Source organism: Gadus macrocephalus, chromosome 12 (assembly GCF_031168955.1).
Source record: "Gadus macrocephalus chromosome 12, ASM3116895v1".
NCBI lineage: Eukaryota > Metazoa > Chordata > Actinopteri > Gadiformes > Gadidae > Gadus > Gadus macrocephalus.
In genome coordinates, this window is record NC_082393.1 from 12,204,761 (window position 1) to 12,232,414 (window position 27,654).

Genomic DNA, 27,654 nt, shown 5'->3' on the forward strand with positions numbered 1-27,654 from the left:
AAAAGTGGTACGCAAATACCTCTCAGCACCTTGCAGTAGCGTTGAGAGCGAACGGCTGTTAAGCTCAGTGTCACACATTGTGAATGAAGGCAGAAACAGGCTAACACCTGATCATGTTGAGATGATTCTGTTCATAAAAAAAAATCTGCCTCTCACTTTCTCCAAAAATACATAGCCTAGTTCAGAGGCAACATTGTGTGTTGATTTGTTTAGCCTTTCTAAACAGCCATAATGTGCTTATTATTATTAACAAAAGTTCTACTCACTTTTCGTGATTATTTTTGTTGTTCGCTTTATCTGGTTATATTTACATTTACATTATGTGATGGCATTTTGTCTTTGACTGCTTTTTTGTTAAAAATAGCTCTGTTTAATTTTGTTTTGGAATATCCTTCCGTTCATTTTGTATAGCCTTACTAAAGGCTTGACGTATTCTTGAAAGGAGAAAATAAAATATGCCTTCAATTTAATTGCACTCCTTTCATAGAGACCAAATCTAGAAAATATCGGTACCGGTACTCGGTATCGGCAAGTACACAAATAAAAGTATCGGTATCGTATCGGTTAGTAAAAAAGTGGTATCGGTGCATCCCAATTCATGATCAATTCAATAGTTAGAAAAGCCATATTTATTTATATTTAAGAGCTTGTAGAGCCCTTCATGCAGCACAATGTGGAGACATCTCTGTGCATGTTTACACAAGGCAAGGTGAGAGATAGTCTTGTATTGTTAACTCGTAACAATGTCCATATTATTGCTACTAGATGTATTAGCTATTTTTTTTATTTGTTGCTAAAACAATTTTGGTCTATCTTATCTTTTTTTTTTTTCATCTCTTTATTTGGACTAGGTATATATTTTAGACTAGGTATAGGTATAGATTCTCCATATTTTGTACTTACATTTTTAAGTTCCACTGTTAAGTCAATCTAACAGGATAAGCTGATTTAATACAAGTGTGGCCCAATGGTTACCCTAGAATTCCTGATTGACTTGTCAGAGCACTGCCAACCCATACAGCACTATTTAGCACTGTACCCCTTGCGTCTTGCTTTTCTTTCCTTCCTCCCCGCAAGGACCTTGAAGAAAAAAGGAAGAATGACGTCCCTGTGGTGCACTACTGTGCCATCTCTGCCATTGAGAGCGGCCACAAAGCACCAATTACAGACGTCCAGTGGCTTCCAGAAACCTTTGAGGTGAGCAGCTGTAATGGCAAGGTTGGGGGGAATAAGTTTCACCAATCACTTCATAGAAGTCATTTGAAATTAATATGTTTCCTTTTCAATGTTGATTCTTCTCACGGTCCATTTCAGTGCTGGTAAGTATGTATATATATATATATATATATATATATATTAGTGGTGGGCATCGACTATTTTTTTTAATCAAGATTAATTCCAAAATTAATCTAGATTAAAATGGCAAACGGCAAAAAATCTGTTCGTTTACCTTGACAGCGGTCAATTATACTGGGCAATGGTGATTTATCAAATATTATTCACCGCCGGAAGTTGTGAAGTGCCCATGCAAGTGAACGGAGCATAAACAAAAATTATTTACAGCTGAACGTTGGGAAGGCCCATGCAAGTGAATGGAGCAGTCTACAGCATTGAGAAGAGCCGTGTAATAATCCATAATAATGTCAGGTTTAGAAGTTAAATATTTGAAAGTTGTAGAATAAATTAATGTAATTTATATTGGAGTTAATTTGCTAGAAATGTACTGACAATTTTTAGTCAGTTAATCATTTACATATTTATGTTACACAATTATCACATATTTACATGTTTACATATTTAACACAGTCAGGATATTCTGTTGAATCTGCCTCTCTGATTCCCTCACGTTTACCTCAGTCTAAATTCTAGCTTCTGATTGGTTAGTTCAGTCACGTGATGGGTCCGAACAAGGAAGTGTTTGAAAATAGATTAACGGCGATATTTTTTTTATCGCGCGATAAAAGTTTCGCGTTAACGCAGCCGTTAAGGCCGATAACGACCCACCACTAATATATATATATATATATATTTATTTATTTATCAGGGCTGTCAAATTAAAAATTAACGCAGATTAATCGCGCTTCCATAGTGCCCTTTGACCCGGCGCGTCATTTACGTTTCAACAAAATGGAGGCAGACGAGAAGACGCTGCTCGGCCCCGTGAACGAAAAGTTCAAGTTTAAACTCCCAGACGGAACTGTAGATAGGAACACCGTTATCTGCAATCTCTGTAGCAAGGGATTTTCCTATCACCGGAGTTCATCAACCCTTAAATATCACCTCAACGCAAAACATTTGGTAGCAAGCTAGCAGGTACGACCTGCCACAGCCCCTGAAGCCAATTGCACCTGGCTGTAGCACGCAGAGGCTCAACGTCTAAACGTCTGACTCCGCCTCCGCAGATCGAGGAGTGGGCTAAATGTGGGCGCTGTCACACCAAATTTGTACCGGGTGCCAAATTTGTACCGGGTACGTAATCAGTCTTCCGTTGCCAGGCAACGGACAACAGATTACGTAAGGGGTTGTCCGTTGCCAGGCAGGTTTCAAAAAACAATCGCGCTTATGTTGCCAAAGACAAAATAATATAATACAGACAACGGATCGCTAGATAACACTTGTTTTTACTTTATATTTGTATTGTATTTAATTGTTTAATCGAATTTAGCTAGTAAACAGAGTGTTTAAAGCAGGTTTCAAAAAAGATTTGCGCTCATGTTGCCAAAGATGAAATAACATATACAGATAACGGATCGCTAGATAACACTTGTTTTTACTTTATATTTGTATTGCATTTAATTGTTTAATCGAATTTAGCTAGTAAACTGGGTGTTTAAAGTGTATCATAGTCTAGCTAGCTTGTGTTGGTTTAATTTCCTTAATTTAATTTAGGATAATAGATTATAGGTAATAGATAGATAGATAGATAGATAGATAGATAGATAGATAGATAGATAGATAGATAGATAGATAGATAGATAGATAGATAGATAGATAGATAGATAGATAGATAGATAGATAGATAGATAGATAGATAGATAGATAGGCGAGCAGGCATTTACCAATCGGTAAATGTTTTTTATTATTATTATTCACGTTATCCCCTTAACATTTAGCTATTACTGTGTAGGGAAATAGATAAATACAATACAAATATAAAGTTAGGAACGCTAATAAATGTAATTTGTAAAATAAGTGTTATCTGTCTTGTCGCGCTCAATGAACGAGTTCGCGAATGTTCTTGAACCTTCCCACGTCATTCGACGCGATCGTCAACGTTCGACGCGATCGTCAACGTTCGACGCGATCGTCAACGTTCGACGCGATCGTCAACGTTCGACGCGATCGTCAACGTTCGACGCGATCGTCAACGTTCGACGCGATCGTCAACGTTCGACGCGATCGTCAACGTTCGACGCGATCGTCAACGTTCGACGCGATCGTCTGTTGCAGCCAAGGCAGGTTTGGAATGGATTACATATGGATTACGTAGGTGGCGGTACAAATTTGGCACCCGATACAAATTTGTTGTGACAGCGCCACCTACGGACAGAGTGGCGTAAAACCCACGTTGTATAATGTAGAATAACGTTATCTATATGTTATACAACAGTTAGTTCCGACCAAGTAATTTGATTGGACAAGAGGCATTCCATGAGTGCTGACCTATCCATGGTGTTGACTCCGCTGTTTATGTTGGAATCAAACCACATCAAAGTCTCTCCAACCCTCTCTTCAAATCTGCACTCAAAACATACCTTTTTACACTAGCCTTCCCCACATAACTCCCACCTTATTCTTCATGTTTAACCTCTGTTTTTCTTTTATTCCTAATCTGTTTTACATAGTTTTGATAGGGCAATATGTAAAGCGTCTTAGAGACGAGTACCATATTAAGCGCTATATAAATTTCATTCATTATTATTATTATTATTACTATTATCATTATTATTATTATAATAATGTTCTAGCTAGCTAGCGTGTGTATGTGTTGCTTGGCAACAGTTCATTCCCAGTCCAGTTGTGGATCTATTTGTGTTGGCGGAGCCAAATAAATCATTAAATAAACAAACAAATGTTAACTAATTAATGGTGCTTGTAGAACTGTTGTATAAAAGCAATGTCACACTCGAGGTCCTGCTGTTGTAGTGCTGATATTCAGTACAATGCACCTCTCATGTGCTATTGCTTAAATATATAATTATAATATAACTATAATATAGATTATAATATAATTCCATTAAAATACACAGGGAGAGCTGATAATTAAGTTAAATGTATAACGTTTGATCAACTCTGTCCTTGTATGTGCCAAAATGTAGTTATTTTGGGAAAAAAAAAAAAAAATCGTATCGGAAATGTCAATACCAGCCTACATAAAAATATTAATAATAAAAATAATAATAAAAAAAAATATTATATATATATATATATATAGGGCATTTTTTCCGAGTGACAATTAAAACAGTATATATAAAGACACATGTTATTTTGTACACTCAATTATATTATCTAAGTCAAATAATCCAGACAGAAGACTTTTCGTTTTTTTTTTACCCCAGGCCTAAACATGTTTGATCTGTAAAGATAAAAATTATAGATGTTAGAGCACACACACACACACACACGCACACGCACACCCACACGAACGCACACCACACACACACACACACACACACACGATTTCCCCCCACAGCAAAGGGGCTTGTTCCGGCGCAAATGATGCATGGTGCTATTTTACTGATCGAAAATAAGCAATTGCGCCATTGACCAGAAATACCTGGTCTAAGTGCACTAGCGGATAGCTCAGTTGGTTTTGCTATTTTGATGCGCCATGGCAGGTCGGAACTGCAACATAGGCTTACACACCAGTAGGCTACGCACACCACAAACATGCAAACGATTAGCCTACTGAAAATATTATGATGATTATGTTTTTCAATAGGGGCTGCATGAATGAACACTCTAGTAGGCTATGCCATGCATTAAAATAATAAACTCGAGCAAAGTAGGCTATATTCCCGCCTTCCAAAACAAATTCTTGCTTTAGGGTAAATTATAACATTTGTTAAAGGGGACATATTGTGCCACCAGGTGTGAGTGTGATTAGCCTTACAAGCCATTTCGAAAATGTCATCACTAGTGGGCGTGTCCACCTAGATCTGTGCTGGATAGATGAGCAACGTTTACTTCAATCCACTGGGTAGGCTGGTAGGCTGATCTATCCAGCACAGATCTAGGTGGACACGCCCACTAGTGATGTCATATGGGGCAGATTATGAAACAGCTTGTAAGGCTAATCACACTCATGGGAGTGATTATATAATATGTCTGGGTGTATAATATGTCCCCGGTGTATAATATGTCCCCTTTAAATTATTTGGGAAAGAACAACTGATGCAGTAGTAAGAAGTTGTACTTTTAAAACAATAGACTTATTCTAAAGAGCTCTAGACTCTGTGCGTAGCCCCGCCTTCTCCAGTGAACCAAGAAAGCCGAAACTGTGACGAACGAGGGATTTTACCCCCTCGGTTTAAGGGCTTATTCACACTAAATCCGTCCGTCTGCGGATCTCATTGACTTTGCATGGGGCACTAGCGAAATGCATTGTGGGTCCGTCCGTCCATTCGGCACCGTGGCCTGCGTCAAAAAGTTGAGAAATGTTCAACTTTTCAGGCAGCGCCGGATCCGTCGGCCAATCAGATCGCGGTTATGCAAATACACTCCACGCGTTTCCAGTATCCATTTTGCAATACAAGCAGGAAGAATCAGGAAAAATCTGCCGGTTATATTTTTTGAAAGAAATGCGATTTGATTGGCTGCAGTAGGCGTCTACAAAGACTAGTCCCCTATACGTCAGACACACCCTCGGCCATCCAGCGACTGACACATGTAGTGTGAACAAGGTGTAACACAGGCAAGACGGTGAAATTGCCGGGCGTGCCAAGGCGCAACTGAACCGGCTTGGCAGTGTAAAAAGGGCTAATACATCTGCATACACTGTACAGCAACCATACAACACATATTTTCTTGACACAGACATCGTGTACTAGCCCATAACTCTTAGTGAGTGTTTAAAAGAATGAATGAATGCGGGTGATGCTTGGTGCAAACATGCATCCATCTGTTTAAACACACGCAAACTAAATACACATAATACAGTTCAGGGTAATGTATATTAACAGGGGGACACATGCATATAATGAACACAGGTCGATATCGAAAATGTATACAATACTGGTAAGAAACAATGTTTCTTAATGTATTGCCGCATATCATTAAATTGACCCACAGTTGTGGGTTTATACATGACGTTTCTGAAGTTGTAGAGGAAAACGCCATTCCATGTGTGAATTAGGCCTATTATTTGGCCATAAACTGAGCCTTTTGAAGCTTGAAATTCATGTGGTCATGCATCTGTCTCAGCGGAGACTGCCAACGCGCTGTCAAAATATCAACTCGTCAAGCAAATGCGCTGTTTCTTAAAGGGGAGGGGAGATGGAACTCTCATTGCTTTGTAGCACGTTACGCCCAAAACACACCAACGGGTTTCAGACCAACCCATTTTAGATTTGCTTTGGGCACAAGAGTCATTTGGCTGGTAGGCCTATAATAGCAACAGCGGCCAAGATCTGCCCACAAAGCTACTTGCAGGGTTGCCATCAACTGCTGACATTAGCTGAACGGCACCATGCAGATCACTGCTGACCTTGTAACCCTTTCTCCCTGATTAGGTCAGTCGGATGGGCGTACCGCTGGTAAACCCCAACACCGCGTGTGTTCAGCTTGTCACCTGCGCTCCTAACTGGTAGGGGTAGAACAAAAAAACATATCATGGATACATTGAACTGATTAAGGGCTGTCCCATCCACATCATTGTATGGACAAGGTATATGAGGGGAATTTGACCTGCAGAAATGGGTGAGTAATTTATAATTACTACTCTCTCTCTCTCTCTCTCTCTCTGATTGAGCGGAAGGAGCAAGTTTTGCAGAGCGAGTGTGAGAGCGATTTTGAGTTTTTGCGAACCTTTTTCATAGTTTTTTTCGGTAAATGTTCTAAATATGGTTGGGTGATGGTTTGCGAGGTGTTTGGTGGGTTTTGGTGCTACTTTGGGGTGTTTTTTCGCGATCGACCAGCAGTCGCTGGTCGGTGCGCCTGGAGTTTGGCGGCATTCGGGGTGCTCAGCCGCAAGCATGGCTTCAAGATCTCCACCACCTTCCCGTGTTCAGTGGAGGACTGCAGTCTGGCAGTGGCAGATGTTGTCGGGCACAGCAGCATCAGGTCCGCGGCCCGGATGAACGGAGGGGTCGTTATCTTTGTGGACAGCGTGGCCAAGGCAAACAAAGTGGTGGAATCTGGGATCGTTGTGAAGGATTTGTTTGTGTCAGTGTCTCCGCTTACAACGCCGGCAGCGAGGATTACTATCTCTAACATCCCTCAGTTCATCGGCGACGAGGTTCTGGTTCGGGAACTATCGAGGCACGGGAAAATAGTGTCTGCAATCAGGAAGCTGCCGTCGGGATGCAAGTCTCCCCTGCTGCGGCATGTAGTGTCACACAGACGGCAAGTGCACATGAACAAGAAGGACAGTGAACTGAGTTTAGTTTTTCAATTAAGAGTGGATGACTTTGACTATTCTGTGTTTGTAAACTCTGGAACTCTAAAGTGTTTCGGCTGCGGGAAAGAAGGGCATTTAGTCTGAGCTTGCCCGGAAATAGCCCCCGAAAAATCGGGCTGAGCCTGCTGAGGCGACAGCAGGCTCCTCCAAAGATGTGGACGCTGTAAAACAGCGGGCTGGAAGCATTGAAGAAGAAGATGTTGTAACTGCAAAGGAGTGTGGGGAAAATCCAAAAAAGGCAACTCATGATGAAAAAAATGTTGAAATTGGAAAGCAGGTTCTTAAAAATCCTGAATGTTTTTTTTCTATTATGTGTTGACATTGAAAAAAAGAGTGAGTGCATTGTTCAGGAGAAGGGGGACAATATTATTACAGAACCAGCAGAGAGTGTAGAGGCTGGGCCCAGCTCTGCTGCAGTAGAGCAGAGTGAGGGTGGGTTGATGGAGGAGGAAGACAGTAGGTGTAAGGCTCCCCTCCTTAAAAGGAAACAGGCCAGTGAAACCTGTGGCTCTAAAGCAAAGAAAACAGCAGCTAGGGAGGAGCAGACAGAGTCTAGTGGTGAGGAGACAGAGTCTAGTGAGGAGATGGAGGACTGTGTAACAGACAGCCAGCCCCTCACTGACTCACCACTGGCTTCTGCTTCACAGCTGGATGGGATGTACTCAGTACATACAGGTGTTCTTGAAAAAAACAAAAAAAATGAAGAATGTCCAGTATGATAAATATTTTGCAGACAAAGAAATGCTGCTGCTATCTGTAAAATCAAGCAAGAGAGCTAAGGAATGTTGAAGATGCAGAGGGTGTATAAAGCAGTGTGCCTGCTGTCTCTGCTAGCCTGTGTGTGTCTCATAACATCAGCTTGAATGAGTCACTTTGAACTTTCCACTCTCAATGAGATTTTTTTTAACTGCGTTTTAATGAGTGTGTTTATTTTGTTATTTATTGCTTTCTAATCTAAAGTCTTCGTTGTCTGTGTTAAAAGGGTAATTGTTGAAGAAAGAAATGGTGAATAAAGTTTTTTCAAATCTCTCTCTCTCTCTCTCTCTCTCTCTCTCTCTCTCTCTCTCTCTCTCTCTCCAGCTCCTTGATGTTCTGGGATATCCGGGCTCAGAGGGTAGGGGTGCAGCCCCTGTCTGACAAGAAGCAGAGGGTGGAGGACAACCCCTACAGCGTCCTGGACACCTTCAGCCACCTGAACCTCACCTGGAAACCGCTGTTAAAGGTGAGAGGACCGCTAAGTGTGAATGCACCAATAAGGGCCAGTCTTTGGAATGTTCTTGGAATGTGGTTGTTGTTTTGACAGGTCTGTTTGTTATGAATTTTAAAGGAATACTGTAGGTATGGTAGGGATATTATTTGACATTACATTAAATGACAAGTCATCCTTCAGCTATCATGAAGTGAAATGCTCTCTGATATGTGTTTGGAGTTGATGGCACCTGCAGCTGTATTAGCCCATTTCCATTTAAGACTGCAACCCCCCCCCCCCCCTTACAGGTGACTCTGCCGAGGATTGATAGTAGTGCAGCACGGCTCCCATACAGCCCCTTGAAGTTCAGCTTGCAACACAACTGCCGGGACAGACTCGCAGGTAGACACTGCATAGAGGTGTTAACTAGGGCTGTAACGATACACAAATTCACGATTCGGTTTGTATCACGATTTTTGACCCACGGTTCGATACATCCCACGATTCTTTTAAATTTAAAAAGCATTTTATTTAAACAACACTTAAATACCAATTATCTTAATGTAACATTTAATAACAAATAATTTGGAACACAACAGATTTGAACCGAAAGAATACTATTAAAGTATAGCTAAATTAATAAAGAAATAACCAAAGATTGCAGTTGGAGGATGCTTTTTGCTGGTAGGCATAATAGGGCCCCTTTAACTGTTTGGTTGGTTTATTCAAATATCCTTATTAGCGCTTCTTATTAGGCTATGTAGCTTAAATAATGACATAATCAGGCCGTATAGAATGCAACATGTTTAATAGCCTAACTTTCAATAGATGAGGAAAAACATGAACGTCGCAATAACGAGGCATAGTGTTACGAGTAGCATATGTGTGTGCGGGAGAATGGCAGTGTGCGTATGCGTGTGTGAGTGACGTCAGCGAGTGAGTGGACGAGCGAGGAGAGCGAGCGGTAGCGCGTGTGTCTAGTGAAGAAGCGAACGAGTCCAGTAGAATAAAGTACCCATCCTGTCAATAATCGGTGGCCGCTTCATTCCGACCTATAAGCAGACAAACTGCCAGTCAAATCACACAAAACAATAGAGACAGGATCACACAGGCAATTTTTTTCGCGCTTGGCCCACTCTGGATAAATGTCGTTCATATCGCATATGAGGACTTCGACGGCTGTGGAGAAATGCAATCCTCCGTAGCCACGGAGAGCTGTGATCACAGAGAGGGCATCTCGTCACATATTTACGGCATCGATAGGAGGGGGCGCTGTCAGCAGACTATTATTTAGACAAATAATTAGCAAATTTCAATCGGACAATTTGACCGAAGAGTTAGAAAGGGCATATCGCGCTTCTGCCTTCTCACACCGCAAGACAGGTTTGTGGCTTTGAGTATCGCGATTTTCGGTTTGATACGCGTATTGTTACAGCCCTAGTGTTAACTACCAGCTGTTTGCTGATCCAATGTACACACAGACACACACAGTGGCATTTCCCTCAAGGCACACACACCTATATTGCAAATGTCTAAAGGTCAAACAATGAATGGAAATGAAAGTCTGTGTGGTCTTGGAGTTTGAAAATATTGTTGTGAGTAGGTGCGTTTCCATCCCCCTGATTTAATGCAAACTTTGAAGTATCGAATCAGTAAACGGTGATGGAAACACCAAAATTCGCATAAAAATCCTCTAATTCGCGTAGAGAAATGCGAAAGAGAGTAAATTCGCAAAATGGGAGATGGAAACACAATTTTCGAAACAGCTGTGACATAGCGAACTTTGCACACACAGGACTGACAGTCTTTCCGATTGTCACATAGAAATGTATTTAACTAAACTATAAATGTACACAGCATACACTGAATAGGGCTGGCGTGACCTCAGCCCGTACAGCAGGTGCCGAAGCACAGGTCCCGGTAGTAGAAAGGATCCAAAGCAAACACGTTTTCTAAAGTAAATAATAATATTTATTGACTGGAAAGGGATAAGGGAAAGGGAGAACAAAACAGGAACAACAGTAAGACAAACAAACACTAAACAATAACCCACTCAGCTTGGTAAGACAAACTAATACAACACAAGCAAACGACTATCGCCAGGGAAATGTAACTTGCCTGGCAAGACCAGCAAGACAACAAAATGATGGCTAAAGAGCCTACAAACAATGGCATGAAAGCCTACAAATGCGACAGGTAGTGTCCACATCAATGGCGTAGCGCCCAACCACGATACAACCAGTATCAACCGTGGCATAGAGCCAAGTGGTGTGGGAGAGCACAGGCTTTATCCACCCGCCCCTTTTGATTGTAATTGCCCTCAGCTGTTGTCACCACTGGGCCTGCAGGATACTCTACAGGGAGGGGCGGGGGTTCCTGAGCAGAGGGGGGGGAAAAGAAAAGGGATTAAATTCCTCATACAAAATAACTACCTATACCAACCTGATGTTTACATTGAACGGAATACGATAATAATGATGAGCCAACCCACCTACGTAACACCTCCCCCTATAAAAGCGAACCCAGGGGGTTAGCACACATTATTACATACAAAGCATAAACATCAGCTTGATATACCCCAAAAAATAAAATAAAATCCTCTGAATAAGGCATCGGCCACAACGTTGTCCACCCCCTTCTTGTGACGTATCACAATGTTGTAGCCTTGTACCAGAAGAGCCCATCGCATCCACCGTTGGTTGCTGTTATACATTCGGGCCAAAAAAACAAGAGGATTGTGGTCTGTATAGACCACAACAGGAGAGGCACTGGATCCCACATAAACCTCAAAGTGCTGGAGGGCGAGGAGCATAGCCAGGGTTTCCTTCTCGATGTTAGAGTAGTTAAGCTGGTGGTTTTTAAACTTAACTGAGAAGTAACACACTGGATGCTGCACAACGCCCTCACCCTCCTGTAGCAACACCGCACCAGTGCCAACAGCGCTTGCGTCAACCTCCAGCTGAAAGGGACGCGAAAAGTCAGGAGCCGCCAGAACCGGGGCGCTGCACAGAAGGGACTTTGCAGCCTCAAAGGCACACTGACATGCAGTACTCCAGACATAGGGAACAGCAGGACTACACAACGAGGTGAGGGGAGCTACCACCACCGAAAAATTCCTGCTGAAACTACGATAATACCCCGCCATTCCCAAAAACCGACGCAACTCACGTCGAGTGGAAGGAACAGGATATTTTAGGACAGCTTTGACCTTGGCGTCAACAGGGCGGACCTGTCCGTGTCCAACCTGCTTGCCTAAATAGGTCACGGTGGCCTTACCAAACTCGCATTTAGCGAGATTGAGCGTCAACGATGCCGCAGCTAACCGTTGGAATACCACCCTCAAACTGGGGGTGAAAAATGTGGTCCTCAAAATGTGGTCCTCCCACGTGTCAGAATACACCACCACATCATCCAAATACACATTACAATGAGGCACATCTCCCAAAACGAACTGCATCAGCCGTTGGAACGTGGCCGGTGCATTCCTCATTCCAAACGCCATGACGGTGTACTGCAGGAAGTGGTCAGGTGTAACAAAGGCCGAAATATCAGAAGCTCGCTCCGTCAGAGGCACCTGCCAGTACCCCTTCAAGTGGTCAAGCTTTGATATAAATACAGCAGGACCAATACTATCAATACAGTCATCCATCCTGGGCAACGGAAAAGAGTCAGGCACAGTCACTGCATTCACTTTTCTATAGTCAGTACAGAAACGTGGAGAGCCATCGGCCTTGGGATCTAAAAGGCACGGAGAGCTCCATGGACTACAGCTAGGCTTAGCTAGTCCATTCTCCAATAAGTACTCTGCCTCTTTTTTCATCACCTCTCTCTTTGCCATCGGGCATCGGTACGCATGCTGCTTAATAGGAACCGTGGTACCGACATTAATGTCATGCTCCAGAATGGTTGTACTGGAGGGCACATCCGAAGACAACCTGGGGTACGACAATAGAAGTTGGATCACTTCCTGACTTTGAACCTCTGGAAGATAAGACAGGTGGGAAGAGATGTCACCAAGAACCTCAGAATTAGACAGTCTACCAGTCTGCTGACCCTCAGATAGCATAGTTAGGCCATCATCAGACATGGCACCTACACAAACCGAAGTCACAGAGGGGTTAACGTTGGAATCGACAGGCCGCAGACATTGCTTCCCCCCATCTCCCCTGATATGGTAAGACTTCAACATGTTAATGTGACATAAACGTGTCATTCCCGCCGCTCTGGCATACATATTACATAATTGGGGTCAGACACCTTCTTCTCCACCACATAAGGTCCTGAAAAACTGGCAGTGAGAGCAGAACCAGGTGTGGGAAGCAAAACCAATACCTCATCACCAGGCTCAAACTGTCGCTAAACTGCTAAACCTCTTCATGGCATCCTGGGCAGAAGAGAGGGCTTCCTTCGCCAATGACGTCGCACAGCGAAGGCACTCCCTACACTGGGAGACAAAGTCTGGAACACTAGACTTGGGAGAAGAACCAGACAAAAGCTTTTCTTTAAGCATTTTCAACGGGCCACGCATTCTGTGACCAAACACCAGTTCAGCCGGACTGAACCCAAGTGATTCCTGTTTGGCATCACGAATAGCAAACAGAACAAAAGGCACTCCCTCATCCCAACCATGACCAGTATCGAAACAATACTTCTTCAGCATAGACTTGAGTGTCTGGTGCCAGCGCTCTAGCGCTCCCTGTGACTCATGGTGGTAAGCACTAGACACGGCATGAGAGACACCCAATGTCTGCAAAGCCTGCTTGAAGGTTTTAGAAAGAAAACTTGAACCTTGGTCAGACTGCACCACTCTAGGAAGCCCAAAAGTGGTGAAGAACTTTGTCAACGCCCTGGTAATGGCCGGGGCAGTAATTTTCCTCAGCGGAATCGCCTCTGGGAAACACACATCACCGTCAGCATATACTGATTTCCGGTTTTAGTTCTTGGCAACGGACCCACACAATCAATGATGCTCAGAGGGCTCCCCCATCGCAGGAATGGGATGCAAAGGAAAGGGAGGGACGACCTGATTAGGTTTCCCCACCATCTGACAAGTCGTACAGGTCCTGCAAAAACGAACTACATCAATTTTTAAACCGGGCCAAAAAAAATTCTGTAGAATCCGGTCATACGTCTTCGCAATCCCCAGATGACCAGACCACAAATGCTCATGCACTAACTCCAACACATGACGCCTACAGACCACCGGTAACACAATCTGGTGGACTGTATTCCAATCCTCACTGGTTTTCAATTTCCCACTACCTGGCCTTGCAACCCAGGTGCGCATTAACACTCCTTCCTCCATCAAGAAGGACTTGTCTACCAGACACACTAGCATCACTGCTCACAGCAGCAAAACAACTAGCTGATGAGGAATCACTCTGCTGAGCAGCAATCAGGGCCTGACGTGTCAATGGGAGCGGCACGTCAGCAAACTCGGGAATTACAAGCTTCTCCTGAGCACACTTTTTGGTGGAATCACACCACTCACCACTAGATGGCCACACATCCTCCGCTAAGGCCTCACCGAACACAGTCACCCAGCTCCAGGTCCTTCTTCTTCAAACCCTGAGCCCTGGTCACAGCACACACAGGAAAACCATCTGGGTGACTTTTAACCAATTCCTCACAGACAGATACAGGCACAGGTGTGTTGACAACCTCTAGGACTGGGTACACTCTGCCACCAGCAATATCATTCCCCATAATGAAATCAACTCCGTCAACAGGGAAACATGGACGAACAGCCACAGAGAAGAAACCAGTCACTAGACCTGATTTTACATGCACCTTATGCAAAGGCGCGGGCACAAATCCCATTTCGATACCCCTCACAATAGCACTCGAGTTACAGGCAGATACATCGTTCAACGGCAATATATCAGACAAGATAAAGGATTGAGAACCCCCTGTGTCACGAAGTATTTTAACTGGGCGTTGATCAGACACCTCTCCAGAGAGGGACACAAAGCCGTGATATATGAAGGGCTTAAAGCACTTATCCGCTCTCCTCAGAGAGTCATTTTGGCCATGACAAGACACCGTCTTAATCAACCCCACTCCTTTAGGCCTCTGGGCCGTAGTTTTCGCCTCCTCCTTTCGCCTCAACAAAAAACATTGGCTCATGACGTGGCCAGGTTTCTTGCAATACCGACACACCTCGGCCACCTTAGATGGCAGCGGGCGTGTCTGAAATGCCCGTCGGTCATCCACCCTGGACGCCGACCCACGAGGTGAGGGAAAATCGCCTCTGGAATATGCCTCTGGACCAACAAAAATGTTTTTATGCGTCAACGACAATTCGTCAGCAAGCACTGCAGCTTGCTGAAGTGTAGTCACTTTTTGCTAGTTTAAGTAAATGACGTTCGGGCGTTCGGGCATGCAATGCTTAAATTGTTCAATCAAAATTAACTCGCACAAGGAGGCTAACTCATCGACCTTACACGCTGAACACCAGCGATCAAATAGAATTCCCATCTCTCGAGAAAAATCCACACATGTCCGAGTCTGGGTTTTCTTTAAGTTGCGAAAACGTTGTCTGTACGCTTCGGGAACAAGCTCATATACACGCAAGACAGCGTTCTTCAATTTCTCGTAAACCAAACTATCTTCGATGGAAAGAGCGGCGCACGCCTCCTGAGCCTTACCAGTGAGTTTACATTGCAATAGAATAGCCCACATATCATCCGGCCAATGCAGGGCACGGGCAATCCTCTCAAAGGCAGTAAAATATGTCTCTACCTCAGTCTCACGGAAAATGGGAACTAACGACACATGTTTACTGACATTGAACGCGGCATTGGAGTCGGAAGACAACGTAACGTTACCTAACGCGTGACTACCCTGCAATTCCAGCTGGCGCAGTCTAAAGGCTGACTCTACCTCTAGATTTTTCAACGACAGCTGGAATGACCTGTCTCTCCCTCGTTCCTCCTTCGCCTCTCTACGGATAGCCGCCGCCTACTCTAGGTGAAGACGGGCTAAACGCAGCTTAAAGCACGCCTGTAACGTCGGACTAGACGAAGGAGCAGAACCGCTTCCAGAACCCTCCGACCAATCGCCATCAGGGTCCTCTACCACAGGACCCCCAAGCTTGACATTACCACCAGTCCTGGAAATGGCTCCACCCCTTGGGTCGAGACCCACCTGCCATGTTTACTGTCAGCGTCGCCCCCAGCCTCACCCCCGTCACCGGCTCCTCCGAAGAGTGGGACGTCATCCTCCGGAAGCACCTGGGCCGTAGGCAAGCTGAGTATTTGCTGTTTGATCAACGCAGACAGCAGAGCTGCATGCAGGCGTAAGTCTGCTTTTCTGCAGCTTTCAACATTTTCTAACGTGGGCTCCGCCACAAACGCGTCCAAATCAAAATTAGACATAGCCACAACTAATCAACCGCATCTACAACTAACAAAATAAATAAACAGTTAGTCCATAACCAACTAACCATCACCTGGTTATCCTGATCTTCCCAAAGAGCACTAACTACTCCCCTAGTGGGATGAGGGCCACTTCCATCTTCAGCTGCTTACCGGCTTCATTGCTCGCTCCACCGGGGTACACAGCGCGTCGCCCCCCCTCCCCTAATCAACCAGGCGATCCACCCTTTACCTATGCGGCGACCAAAGATAACATGACACAATTAATAAAAAAACAAATTATCAAAATAGAATAATACAAATAGAAAACGAATTTGGAACCTACCGTCCAAAGGCACGAGCCCCCATGTCACATACAAATGCCACAGGTAGTGTCCACATCAATGGCGTAGCGCCCAACACGATACCAGTATCAACCGTGGCATAGAGCCAAGTGGTGTGGGAGAGCACAGGCTTTATCCACTCGCCCCTTTTGATTGTAATTGCCCTCAGCTGTTGTCACCACTGGGCCTGCAGGATACTCTACAGCAGGGATGGGCAACTGGCGGCCCGCATCCTCACTCAGTGCGGCCCGCATCCTCACTCAGTCAGGCCCGCACATAATAAAAAAAAAATAATAATAATAAATAAATAAATAAATAATAATAATTGATCGAGTTACAGAAAACTCGGTCAAGAAAGATGAGAAGAATTCATAGAATTCGAAGGCAAACCCATGCGTCTAGTTTGCTTAGAAGCGATATCAGTCATTAAAGATATCCACTTAAGTCGCCACTACAACTACTACAACTGCTTGTTGGGTTTGAGTTCATTGAGTTGTTGCACTTAATGTTGGGCCACTGTTTTTCAGTTTTTTGACTTCATTGAAAGATGATGTATGTGAGCCCTTTGCACTGATAAAAATACTGACCATTCTCACCTCTTCTCTATTGGCGGACTAACCGCTTTTTGTTACATTTGTTACAGCTTTGCTACTTATACCATATATTACAGCCACGTATCGGCATACATTTTTTGCCTACAGCGCCACCTCCAGGCAGAACTAGGAAAGTTACCCGCTCCAACCACTTGATGGAAACGCACCTAATTCAAATTACTTTTTTGCGAACTTTCTAAAGATTTGCATCACCTTTTAGATGGAAACGCAGCTACTGTTAAATGCAGGCCAGAGAACAGAATGTTAACTATGAGTCTTCAATTATTAATGCCAAAGCAGTATACATAGCGAAAAAAACATACAATCATACAATTAAATAAAACAAGAATAAAAAGAAATTCGTAAAATACATTTGTAACAAGATTCACTGAGCGCTTGGACACCAGGTTTGCGTTTACAATCCAAAGTCTGTGTATTTCGATCCCCAACAGTTCAGCAAAACACAAGTCCTTAAACATAAATTATAACTCTGCTCAAACGCGGTCCCGGGTGCGTTCCTGGCGACCTCTGGCAGCGATCGCCTCTCTCCCTCTGCTCCCCATTCCTCCTACTACAAGACAAAGCAGGCACGTAAATACACACTCCTGATTGGTCTGATTGCGAGCAGGTGCCCGCATTCAGACCCATTCCCCCCCCGCAGATCCAGTGCGCTCCCAACATACCCATAAGGTGCGTTCGAGTATTCTCTGCGAGCCGACTCGGATCTCGGATCGGACGCCACGCCCACACTAAAATCGTTTTATTATGTTTTGAGCGTAGGTCGTCGGAGAACTACGCTCATAATATAAATACTATTTTCATTTATATTATTTCAGGACTACGAAATAATATAAATGAAACGGTGCGTTTTCACCGTACGAAAACGCAGCCATTTGAACTTCTACAATTTTCACTTAATTTCATGTTTCAATGTATCATCTGCATATGTAAGTTATTACAGCAATACGAGTGATTGAAATTGCGATTTAAACCACCAAAGCGGTCCAAACACAATGAAAACAGTTCACTGAATGTCACACTGGGCGCATCCATCTTCAATTCTATCTCGGAAGCCTCGCTCGGGCACCGCTGAGTTCAAACGAGATGGCGAGATCGACTTCCGAGGAAAAGGGGCGTGTTTGTGCGTGTCGCTAGGCAACGTCCTCGGAGCTCCGAGACGGATGGATATTAAAATGCACCAATAGTCCCCCTACAGGCCAGACACGGCTCGTCCCCCCACACACCCCCACCGCCCGACACAGGCCGAGGACACATCCGGCCGCCAACTCACTCCCCCCCCCCGGAATGGGAGAGGAAGTCTGCCACGGCCATCTGCGCCCCAGGCCTGTGCACCACCCGGAAATTGAAAGCTTGCAATGCGAGATACCACCGGGTAATCCTCGCGTTGACGTCCTTCATGCGGTGGAGCCACTGGAGGGGGGCGTGGTCGGAGTAGAGGGTGAACGCGCGACCCAGCAGGTAGCAGCGAAGGGCGCCGACCGCCCATCGGATGGCGAGACACTCCTTCTCCACCTTGCTGTACCGACCCTCCTGGCCTGACAGTTTGCAGCTCAGGTACAGCACCGGTCGGTCAGCCCCCTCCACCTGCTGGGTCAGGACCGTGCCCATCCCCCTTTCCGACGCCTCTGTCTGCGAGATCAAAGTTAGGAGCACACAGGGTCGCTTCCCCGCAGAGGGCTGTTTTAATAGCCTCAAACGACTCTTGGCATTGCTCTGACCACTGGACTGAATCTGGGGCCCTCTTACGGGTGAGGTCGGTCAAGGGGCTGGCTAGGTCCGAGGAGTGCGGCACAAACTGCCGGTAGTACCTTGCCAGCCCCAGGAACCGCCTCACCCCCTTCTTGGTCCTAGGCCGAGGGGAGGCGGCGACCGCCGCGGTCTTACCGACCTGCGGCCGGACCTTCCCCCCCCCCCCCCCCAGGTGGTATCCAAGATACTGAATCTTCGGGTTGGCCGTGAGCCCCGCCCGTCTCAGCGACTGAAGGACGGCCGCCACCTGCTGCATATGCTGCCCCCTAGGTGTCACCATAGATGACGATGTCATCGATGTAGGCGGCAGCATACGCAGCGTGGGGCCGCAACACCCAGTCCATCAGCCGGGAGTTGCAGGCTGGCAACGTACTCCGCCTGACTCACCATGAGATCCTCCCCTCGACCGACCGGAGGGGTGGGGACTTCCGGACTGAGCTCCACTCTCTCCGGTAGCGTCGTCGCGTTCGCGACAGGGACCGCATCGTTCCACCTCTTAAGGAGGTTGATGTGGTATATCTGTTTGTTTTCGCCCCTGTCTGACCACGCTACCTCGTAATCCACGTCCCCGACTCGCCGTGTGACCACAAAGGGTCCTTGCCACTTCGCGAGTAATTTGGTGCTAGAGCTGGGCAGCAGTTCAAGGACCTTGTCCCTCGTTGTGAGATCGCGTAATCTAGTCCCTCTGTCGTACAGGCGTCTCTGACTCTCCTGGGGTGGGTGAGTGAAGCTTTGCATGCAAGTCCATGACGTACTGTATTTCGTTTTTGTTGTCAGAACCGAGCCATTATCCGGTTGAGTGTTCTATCGTACCCCAAATGGCCTGCCATTGGGTGATAATGCGCCGCCTGGAAAACCATGCCCCGGCGGCTCCTAGGTACCAGCAATTGGGTGATAATCTCCTCACTCTGGGTGTCACGACCCACCCGATAAAGCCTATCCCTAACCACCACAAAGTGTGGGTAAGTCTGCACTACGTCTGGCTGTACCCGAGTACCATCAACGGTGTAAGATTTCAGCTTATTTCTAAACTGTTCGTGTAGACATTGTGTATTTTCCGTCGTAGTAGTAATTCTTGAAGTCGAAATCAAAGCAACTTGACAGGTTGGATAAGAGGGTTGAATAGATGGTTTATTCCAGGATATAATACAGCGAGATACAGACTTAGGCCGTGTTCACATCTAGCATTATTTGTAATGGGGAAAAGTTGAGCCGACCGTTTTTTGAACAAAAAGAAAAGCTGGCAGCGTTTTTTGCCCTAAAAGCGCCGAGAGCGTTTTTTCTATCGCCTATAGCGGGGGTCGGCAATAGGCGGACCGCGGTCCGGGTCCGGACCCAACTGACGTCCTCTCCGGACCGAGACACAATTGCAACAATAATATTAATAATGCGATTTTTTTTATATATACCGTATTGGTCCGAATATAAGACAGCCTTTTTTCCAATCGAAATAGGTCCGAAAAAGTCGGGTCGTCTTATATTCGGGGTCTAGTATTCAGAGCGCAGTTTCTCTTCTTCGCCTCTCCCTTTAAATGTCAATACACATTCGCGGCCGCAGGTTGCGCCAGAAATTGGTTCCGGGAAGAAGTAGTCCAGCGTCCTTAACAACCAGACCGTTACCGGTGTTTAAAGACAGGCTGACAAGTGGCTCAAAAGTGGGTCAGGTCAATCAACAACAGCGGAGGAGCTATGATGCCAATTTTAAAATAATGGTCGTAAATAAGGCAGAGTCAAGTAACAACTGCCAAGCTGCCAAGATGTTTGGGGTCACGGAGTGTAACGTAAGAAGATGGCGAGCACCAAAATAACGTCAACAGTCAGCGCAAATCCTACCGTGGTCCTCAAAGTGGCTGTTTCAGTGAGGTTGACCGGAGAGTTTTTGAAAACGTCATAGAAAACGCGCTTTGGGCGGAGCCGGTGGAAGCGGAGCAGCTGGGGAGCGATGACAGCGAGAGCGAACACAGCGGGGCAGAGGACGTGTGTGAGCGATAGAGAGAGATCGGAGGAGAAGTTTGGCGAATTTTGGTTAAGTTTAGTTAAATATGTGGCCTGTATTTTTCTATGTTATTTAAAAATGTTCCCAATGTTGCTTGATATTAATTTTGAATCATACTGTACATATTTTGCCTTGAAAGTGCCGTGGCCTTTACTGGCATTATTATTATTGTCATTGATATAACAATTGTTTAATTCACTGTTCTTTGTTCTGCAAATCTGGTCTGCAAATCTTTTTTTCTAAATGTTTGTGTTGAAAAACGGGGGGTCGTCTTATAATCAGGGTCGTCTTATATTCGGACCAATACGGGTATATATAATTTTGACCAAGAGATTTTAACAACTAATGTTTGGGTGACTTTTATAAACCCGTTAAATACATTAAATTAACTATAACTTTATGGTAGGCTATGTTTTTGTTTAAACCTTATAATGCCAGTAGCCAATCAGATGATAGCCTACCCTACGAGCTGTGCGACTGGTGCACGCAAGCGCGGCAAAATTGACAGAAGAAAAGAGTGCCTTCAGTTGAGAGAGAAAGCTTCATTGCAGTTCAAGAGAAAGATGGCGTGCTCTAAGAAGAGAAAGGTAGATTGTGAGAACAGAGCTTTTAAAGAGGAGTGTTCATTCTGCCTGCATGCAGCTCTAAGCCTGTGTGCCTGATCTGCTCCGAGACGGTGGCGGATAGTCAGTTGTTGACCAAACAGACACTGATACTACTAGCGCCTTAAGTACTTATATTGGCTAAATATGCCTCTGAATCATAATGCACACCTTGACTGTTGGTACATAAAACACATGCAGTCCTATATCAGTGAAAACAACGGTCATAAAAAATGTGTGATAGACCCCCGGACCCAAGCTTGAGGATTTTTTGAAACTGGACCCATTAGGATTTTAATTGCCTACCCCTGGCCTATAGCAACGAACTAGGGCTGTAACGATACACAAATTCACGATTCGGTTTGTATCACGATTTTTGACCCACGGTTCGATACATCCCACGATTCTTTTAAATTTAAAAAGCATTTTATTTAAACAACACTTAAATACCAATTATCTTAATGTAACATTTAATAACAAATAATTTGGAACACTGAACAGATTTGAACCGAAAGAATACTATTAAAGTATAGCTAAATTAATAAAGAAATAAACAAAGATTGCAGTTGGAGGATGCTTTTTGCTGGTAGGCATAATAGGGCCCCTTTAACTGTTTGGTTGGTTTATTCAAATATCCTTATTAGCGCTTCTTATTAGGCTATGTAGCTTAAATAATGACATAATCAGGCCGTATAGAATGCAACATGTTTAATAGCCTAACTTTCAATAGATGAGGAAAAACATGAACGTCGCAATAACGAGGCATAGTGTTACGAGTAGCATATGTGTGTGCGGGAGAATGGCAGTGTGCGTATGCGTGTGTGAGTGACGTCAGCGAGTGAGTGGACGAGCGAGGAGAGCGAGCCCCTGAACATTTGCACTGTTAATGGTATCCACCTGATCCAAAGATAGCCGTATGTTAGTTATACAATAACAAAATGGGCATGTAGGCAAAATGGGTTGAGACTGTGGACGTTTGGCTTTTTTTTCTGAAATTGTTGGAAAAGTAAACATCTTTAGATCAGGGGCCGTATTCACAAAGGATTTTAGGGCTAAAAGTAGGTCCTAACTGGCGAATTTAGGAGTAACTCCTAAAAATAATGGGCGTGTCACTCTTAAATTTAGGACTCCTAACTTTTTTCACTAAGAGCAATTCACAAAGTATTTTAGGCCTAAAAGTAGCACCTAAGTCTAGGAGAGCTTAAAAGTCCTCAAGAGGACTCCTAACTCAGTAAGACCTATTCACAAAGAATCGTAAATGCCTGCGAGACGAAATGTTAGGGTATTAAACTTGTTGTGGAGTTAATCGCAATGCAATAACATCCCCGACTAACAGGAATAATCCGATTAGTCCCGAAATAAAATGTTATAAAAATTATAAGTTATAAAAAAATATATATAACTTATAAAAAATAAAAATAATTGCGCCATCAAAAGACGAGGACGTGTTCGTCAATAGGAAGAAAGTGCATTCCATCAACACGCAGGTTGTTTTTGATGCAAATTTTAACATAGCCTACTGGATGTTGTTGCAAAGTGGCCTGGATCTTCAGCTACCCATGATTCGCGCATTTTAATGGTGAGCGGTCTGAGGCAGCTTTTTGAGATGTACCAGTTGGGTGTCACTTGCTGGGTGACAGTGACTATCCATGCAAGACGTGGCTCTAGACACCCTACCTTAATCCACAACCGGGAGCACAGTTAAAGTGTAACATGTAAGTGATTACGCAGATTACGCTTAGTCCTATGCGTAAAACACATCGTATTGGCTCTTTGCGAGCACACAAACATACACGAAATGTTGTGGAGAGAGGAATTGGGCAGATGAAACGTCGGTTTCATGTCCTCCACGGCGAAATACGCCTCACCCCAGAGAGGGCAAGCACAGTAATCACTGTATGTGCCATTCTACACAACCTTTGCAAGCGGAGGAACATTCCACAGCCAGACGATGATGATGATGATGATGATGATGATGGCGATCAACATTACAAGGAATTTGGCCGTGTGGAACCGAGTGGACAGGCATTTAGGGATCACTTTGAAAACACATTTTAGGTAAACACCTTGGCACAAATCAGTCAACACTTGGGTAGTTCGTAACATTTATTTTATTTTAGATTTTACGTATTTTTATTGTTTGCTTTCTCTCTCTCTTGAACGTGCAGGCTACAACGTCATTATCGTGGTCTGCACAAAATTGTCATCATGCGTGTATTCTGCTAACTGCACTATAACTACTTAATAGGAATTCATTTCTAGCCTAGGCTATTTCCTTGTTTTTCGGTGATTCAGTGGGCTCGTCTGAACAACCAATCACCGAACTGACCGCTTCTAAACTCGTGCACGAGAATTGACGTAATCCATAGCAACGGCGCGTCACTCTTAGTTCACTCTTTGTGATTTATCCTTAGTAAGAGTAGGTCTCAGCGGCTTTGTGAATAACTTTTAAGAAAAAACTCCTACGTAAAATGTTTTAGCGCGAGTTAGGAGCACTCCTAGCGGTAAGATAAAATGCTTTGTGAATAAGGTCTGTTGTACTTGCATAGCACTCAACTTGACTCAGTTCCAGCTTAACAGTTTTCCGTCATTCGTCGTACATTTGTGGAATGGCGGCTTGAGAAAAATAGTTCTGCGATGGAATTCGATACCTTGGGTTGAGTTTTTCAATCATAGCGACAAAGCCCTTTCTGCTGCTCACTGTATTCATAGGCATCATCTCCTACGACAAAAAACTTGCGATGGCCTCGATCTTTGTGGCACTTTGATGATTTCTCATAATGGGTCATAATCGCAAAACTCTGCTGAATTGAAGTCTGTTTTCGATTTACTGCTAGATGCTGGTCTTGGCATAACATTAGCGTTTTTACTCTTAACACTAGCTTCTTGGACCTCTTCATATCAATCTTTGTGGTTGTGTTGTAGGTGACTGAAGAGATTGGTTGTGTTACCTCTGCTAGATGCCACTGCTTTGCGACATGTCTTAATGTACGTTCACACCAAAAGCTGTAAAAGATGCAAAATCGCGGAATAGCTCATAACGCAACGCTGTCCAAAATATTTACAGCTTCAATCGCTCTTGCGATTTTGCTTTTCCATTTAAAGGAGCTGCGCTTTTTGCCTGCACACTCGTAGTTGAGGCAAGTGCTGCTGCTGATGTTGAGCCACGAAAACACAAGATAGTCATAAGTTTGGTCAATAGAAAAAGAATAATAAGCATAAATACATGGAACATTGAATAACTAATTAATGGAGCGATTGCTTATGTGCTAGATTATAGCTTAGTTGATCGCTATCGTGTGTGTGTGTGTGTGGGGTGTGTGTGTGTGTGTGTGTGTGTGTGTGTGTGTGTGTGTATTGTTTATTATGGAAAAGATCCGCTCAACGGAGCATTTGGGCCAGCCAGACACACGGCAAACTGTCAAATTAGCAATATTTTTTGTGCGGCATCTGCCTGCTTCTCCACCCAACGTTCGTCCGCTGGTTTCCATCAGCATTCCACTGTGCGACCATCCCTTTTGCGTAATGCGGATTGCATATGCCCTCATACATTGTTGAAATCATATGCTGAATGCTTTATTCTTTCTATGTGTTTCGTAGTTAATGATCGTGCTATAATAAGACCACGTTGGCTATGCAATCGCGGACAAATACGATGCCCTGCAATTGCCGCAATTATTCTCTCACGCACCATGATGAAGGAACAAATGTGTGGTAGGAACTAAAGTTCTCGCGTATGTTTACTGGGACCCACGCCAGCGAGAGACGTATACATTCCGATTGGCTGGCGGTCATTTACAGCCAAAACGCTACTAGCTCATTTGCATAGAGTTGAGCTGCTTTCAACTCTCATTTACAGCTTTAAAGCTATCGCTCAAGCGTTTTATCGCTCCAATTGCTTTATCGCACATGTCTAATTGAAAGTGGCGTTTATCGCTCAAAACGCTTTACAGGTTTTGGTGTGAACGCAAAGTACCAAAGTACAAAGTATCTGTTTGTAACACGTCCTTCATGAAACCGAAATATTTCCAAATAACAGAAGTGCTTTTCCTTTAAGTCACCAAGTTTGTCTCGCTCGACTCACTACCTGAAGCCATCACGAAAAAGCTGTCCTGCTGCCTCCACTCTCTCCTCTCCACACCTAAAACACCATGTGCTAACTTGGAGGGGGAGGGTTCCTCGGATCTGATTGGCCAAATATGTTGACATGCGGAGTGTGAATGCACGGCGTGTAGACTACATTTTATTGAAGTTTAAGTAATCTTTGCAGTATGTCAATCGCAAGTGTTGATGGTGCGATGACGATAAACTTTCAATATATCGTGCAGCCCTTGATTCTCAACTTGTTGACATTCGTAACCCATGATGAGTGGGGGTGAAGGATATTTTGAGTCCTTTATCCTTTAATGCTTTATTAACCTTTATTTATGGAAAGACGCCCATGAATGAAATAATGTTTCAATGTTTATTCAGGAACTTGACCCAGCCAGCTCCTACCTGTTATATTGAAGAGGAGCAAACTGCGTGTGTACTTTGCATGAGTCAATAGGCAAAGATTCTTATCCCCAATGCCTGAAATACAGGACCTTTCAGGACCTTATTTTAATTTGTTCAAATTCAGATTACACATTTGACTCACTTAGTCATTTAAAAAAATGCACATTTCAAACATTTATATTTTTAAGACTTGAATGAATGAATGTCTTCTTCTTATTGAATGTGGGGAGGGAAAGGGCGGCACCCAAGCCTAGCGCCTTCTCCTGGCACCCTAGCACCTTCTCCTGGCACCCTAGCGCCTACTTCTGGCACCCTAGCTCCTTCTCCTGGCACCCTAGCGCCTTCTTCTGGCACCCTAGCTCCTTCTCCTGGCACCTTCTTCTGGCCCCTAGCGCCTTCTCCTGGCCAGCCCCAACTGGTGGGCTTCCTTTTCATTTATCCTGTTTAGTTCATGCAAAGTTTTTTCATCTTTTCGATGCTTCGGTTGAACTTTGTCTAAATTTCCTTCTTTTTTTTGGTCTGGCTTCTTCGGGTCCTTGCACCATTTGTAAGGACCCTCTGCAAGAAGTATGATTATGAATACACAAATGTTTTGACCCATTTTACTTGGTTAGGACTACAACATTTATTGAACTGGTTACGGACAGAGAGGTAGAACTATTTCATTATCAAAGATATGTGAAAAGAAGCGTTGAGCCCCTTCCCTTATTCCCTGCTGTGTGTTCTCCACCCCGACCTGGTGTCCAATGCACTCTTGCCTGTAGAAAGAGGCGAGACCCCCCTGGATTACAGTAACCTCCGAGTGACTTCAGCAAAGAACCCCAAACCTCTGGGAGACTTCAACACCAAGTTCTATGTCGGCACAGAGGTAAGGTGTACCTGAGGTATATTTATATTTTCCCAAAGGATTTTGTGTTTGTATTAACTATAAGTAACCAACCTAAAATGTATACTTTTCAACTTTTCAATTAAAATATCCTAGACATATCAGAAGTCAATGCTAATTGAAAATGATTTCAATAATGTCATCAATAAAATCAAATCCTTTATAAATTATAGATACTGCAAACAAAAATGCTGAACCTCACCCTTTGTTTACAGTAATCTTTGTCACTCCCGCAAGTGGCTGCTAATTTGTGTCACACTAGCACAGGCAGTTAGAATGGACAGAACACTGTAATTACGTTATTTTTTTCTAAAAAGTCTAATTGGAACTTACTCTCTAACTGGAAGGGGCTCAATGTTACACCTTGATTGCTTAAGCAATGTGTAAGCTAGAAGTCTAGCGAGTCTAGCAAATGTTATCTCTATCAATGCGATAGATATTTATCATAAAAGTCATGGCATTGAAAAAGTTTGGAATGCTCTAGGGACCCTTTAACACATGAAAGTTGAATCAATTATAAAAATATAAAGATTGCGATAAGATCACAGTTAAATAAAGACCAACCCGGTTTTACACGATTTTGTGCTCATGCTCATGAAAAGTAATCTATTGAGTCGTATCCCAGAGCAAGATTGTCCGACTTTTTCCTGATGCACAGAACGAAATGTAAACCGATGTAGGCCTATTCAATCCATTTATCGTATATATCCATTGTTTACAACCTACAGCCATTATTTCTGTAACGTGCAAGTGTTACGCCCCTGTGAGGGGGGTATAGAAAGAACAACGAGGACGCAGTGTTGT

The 27,654-nt window shown here is 44.1% G+C and overlaps 1 protein-coding gene across 2 annotated transcripts in view; it reads left to right on the plus strand.

The window, feature by feature from the left end:
- dnai3 (dynein axonemal intermediate chain 3) overlaps window positions 1–27,654 on the plus strand; it is a 167,364-nt gene that overhangs the window by 107,096 nt on the left and 32,614 nt on the right. For both annotated transcript variants that reach the window (XM_060066855.1, XM_060066854.1), the window contains exons 11-15: window positions 1,078–1,197; window positions 6,732–6,805; window positions 8,699–8,840; window positions 9,116–9,209; window positions 26,729–26,832. In XM_060066855.1, coding sequence (XP_059922838.1) covers window positions 1,078–1,197; window positions 6,732–6,805; window positions 8,699–8,840; window positions 9,116–9,209; window positions 26,729–26,832 — 534 coding nt within the window. The remainder of the gene's footprint in view (window positions 1–1,077; window positions 1,198–6,731; window positions 6,806–8,698; window positions 8,841–9,115; window positions 9,210–26,728; window positions 26,833–27,654) is intronic.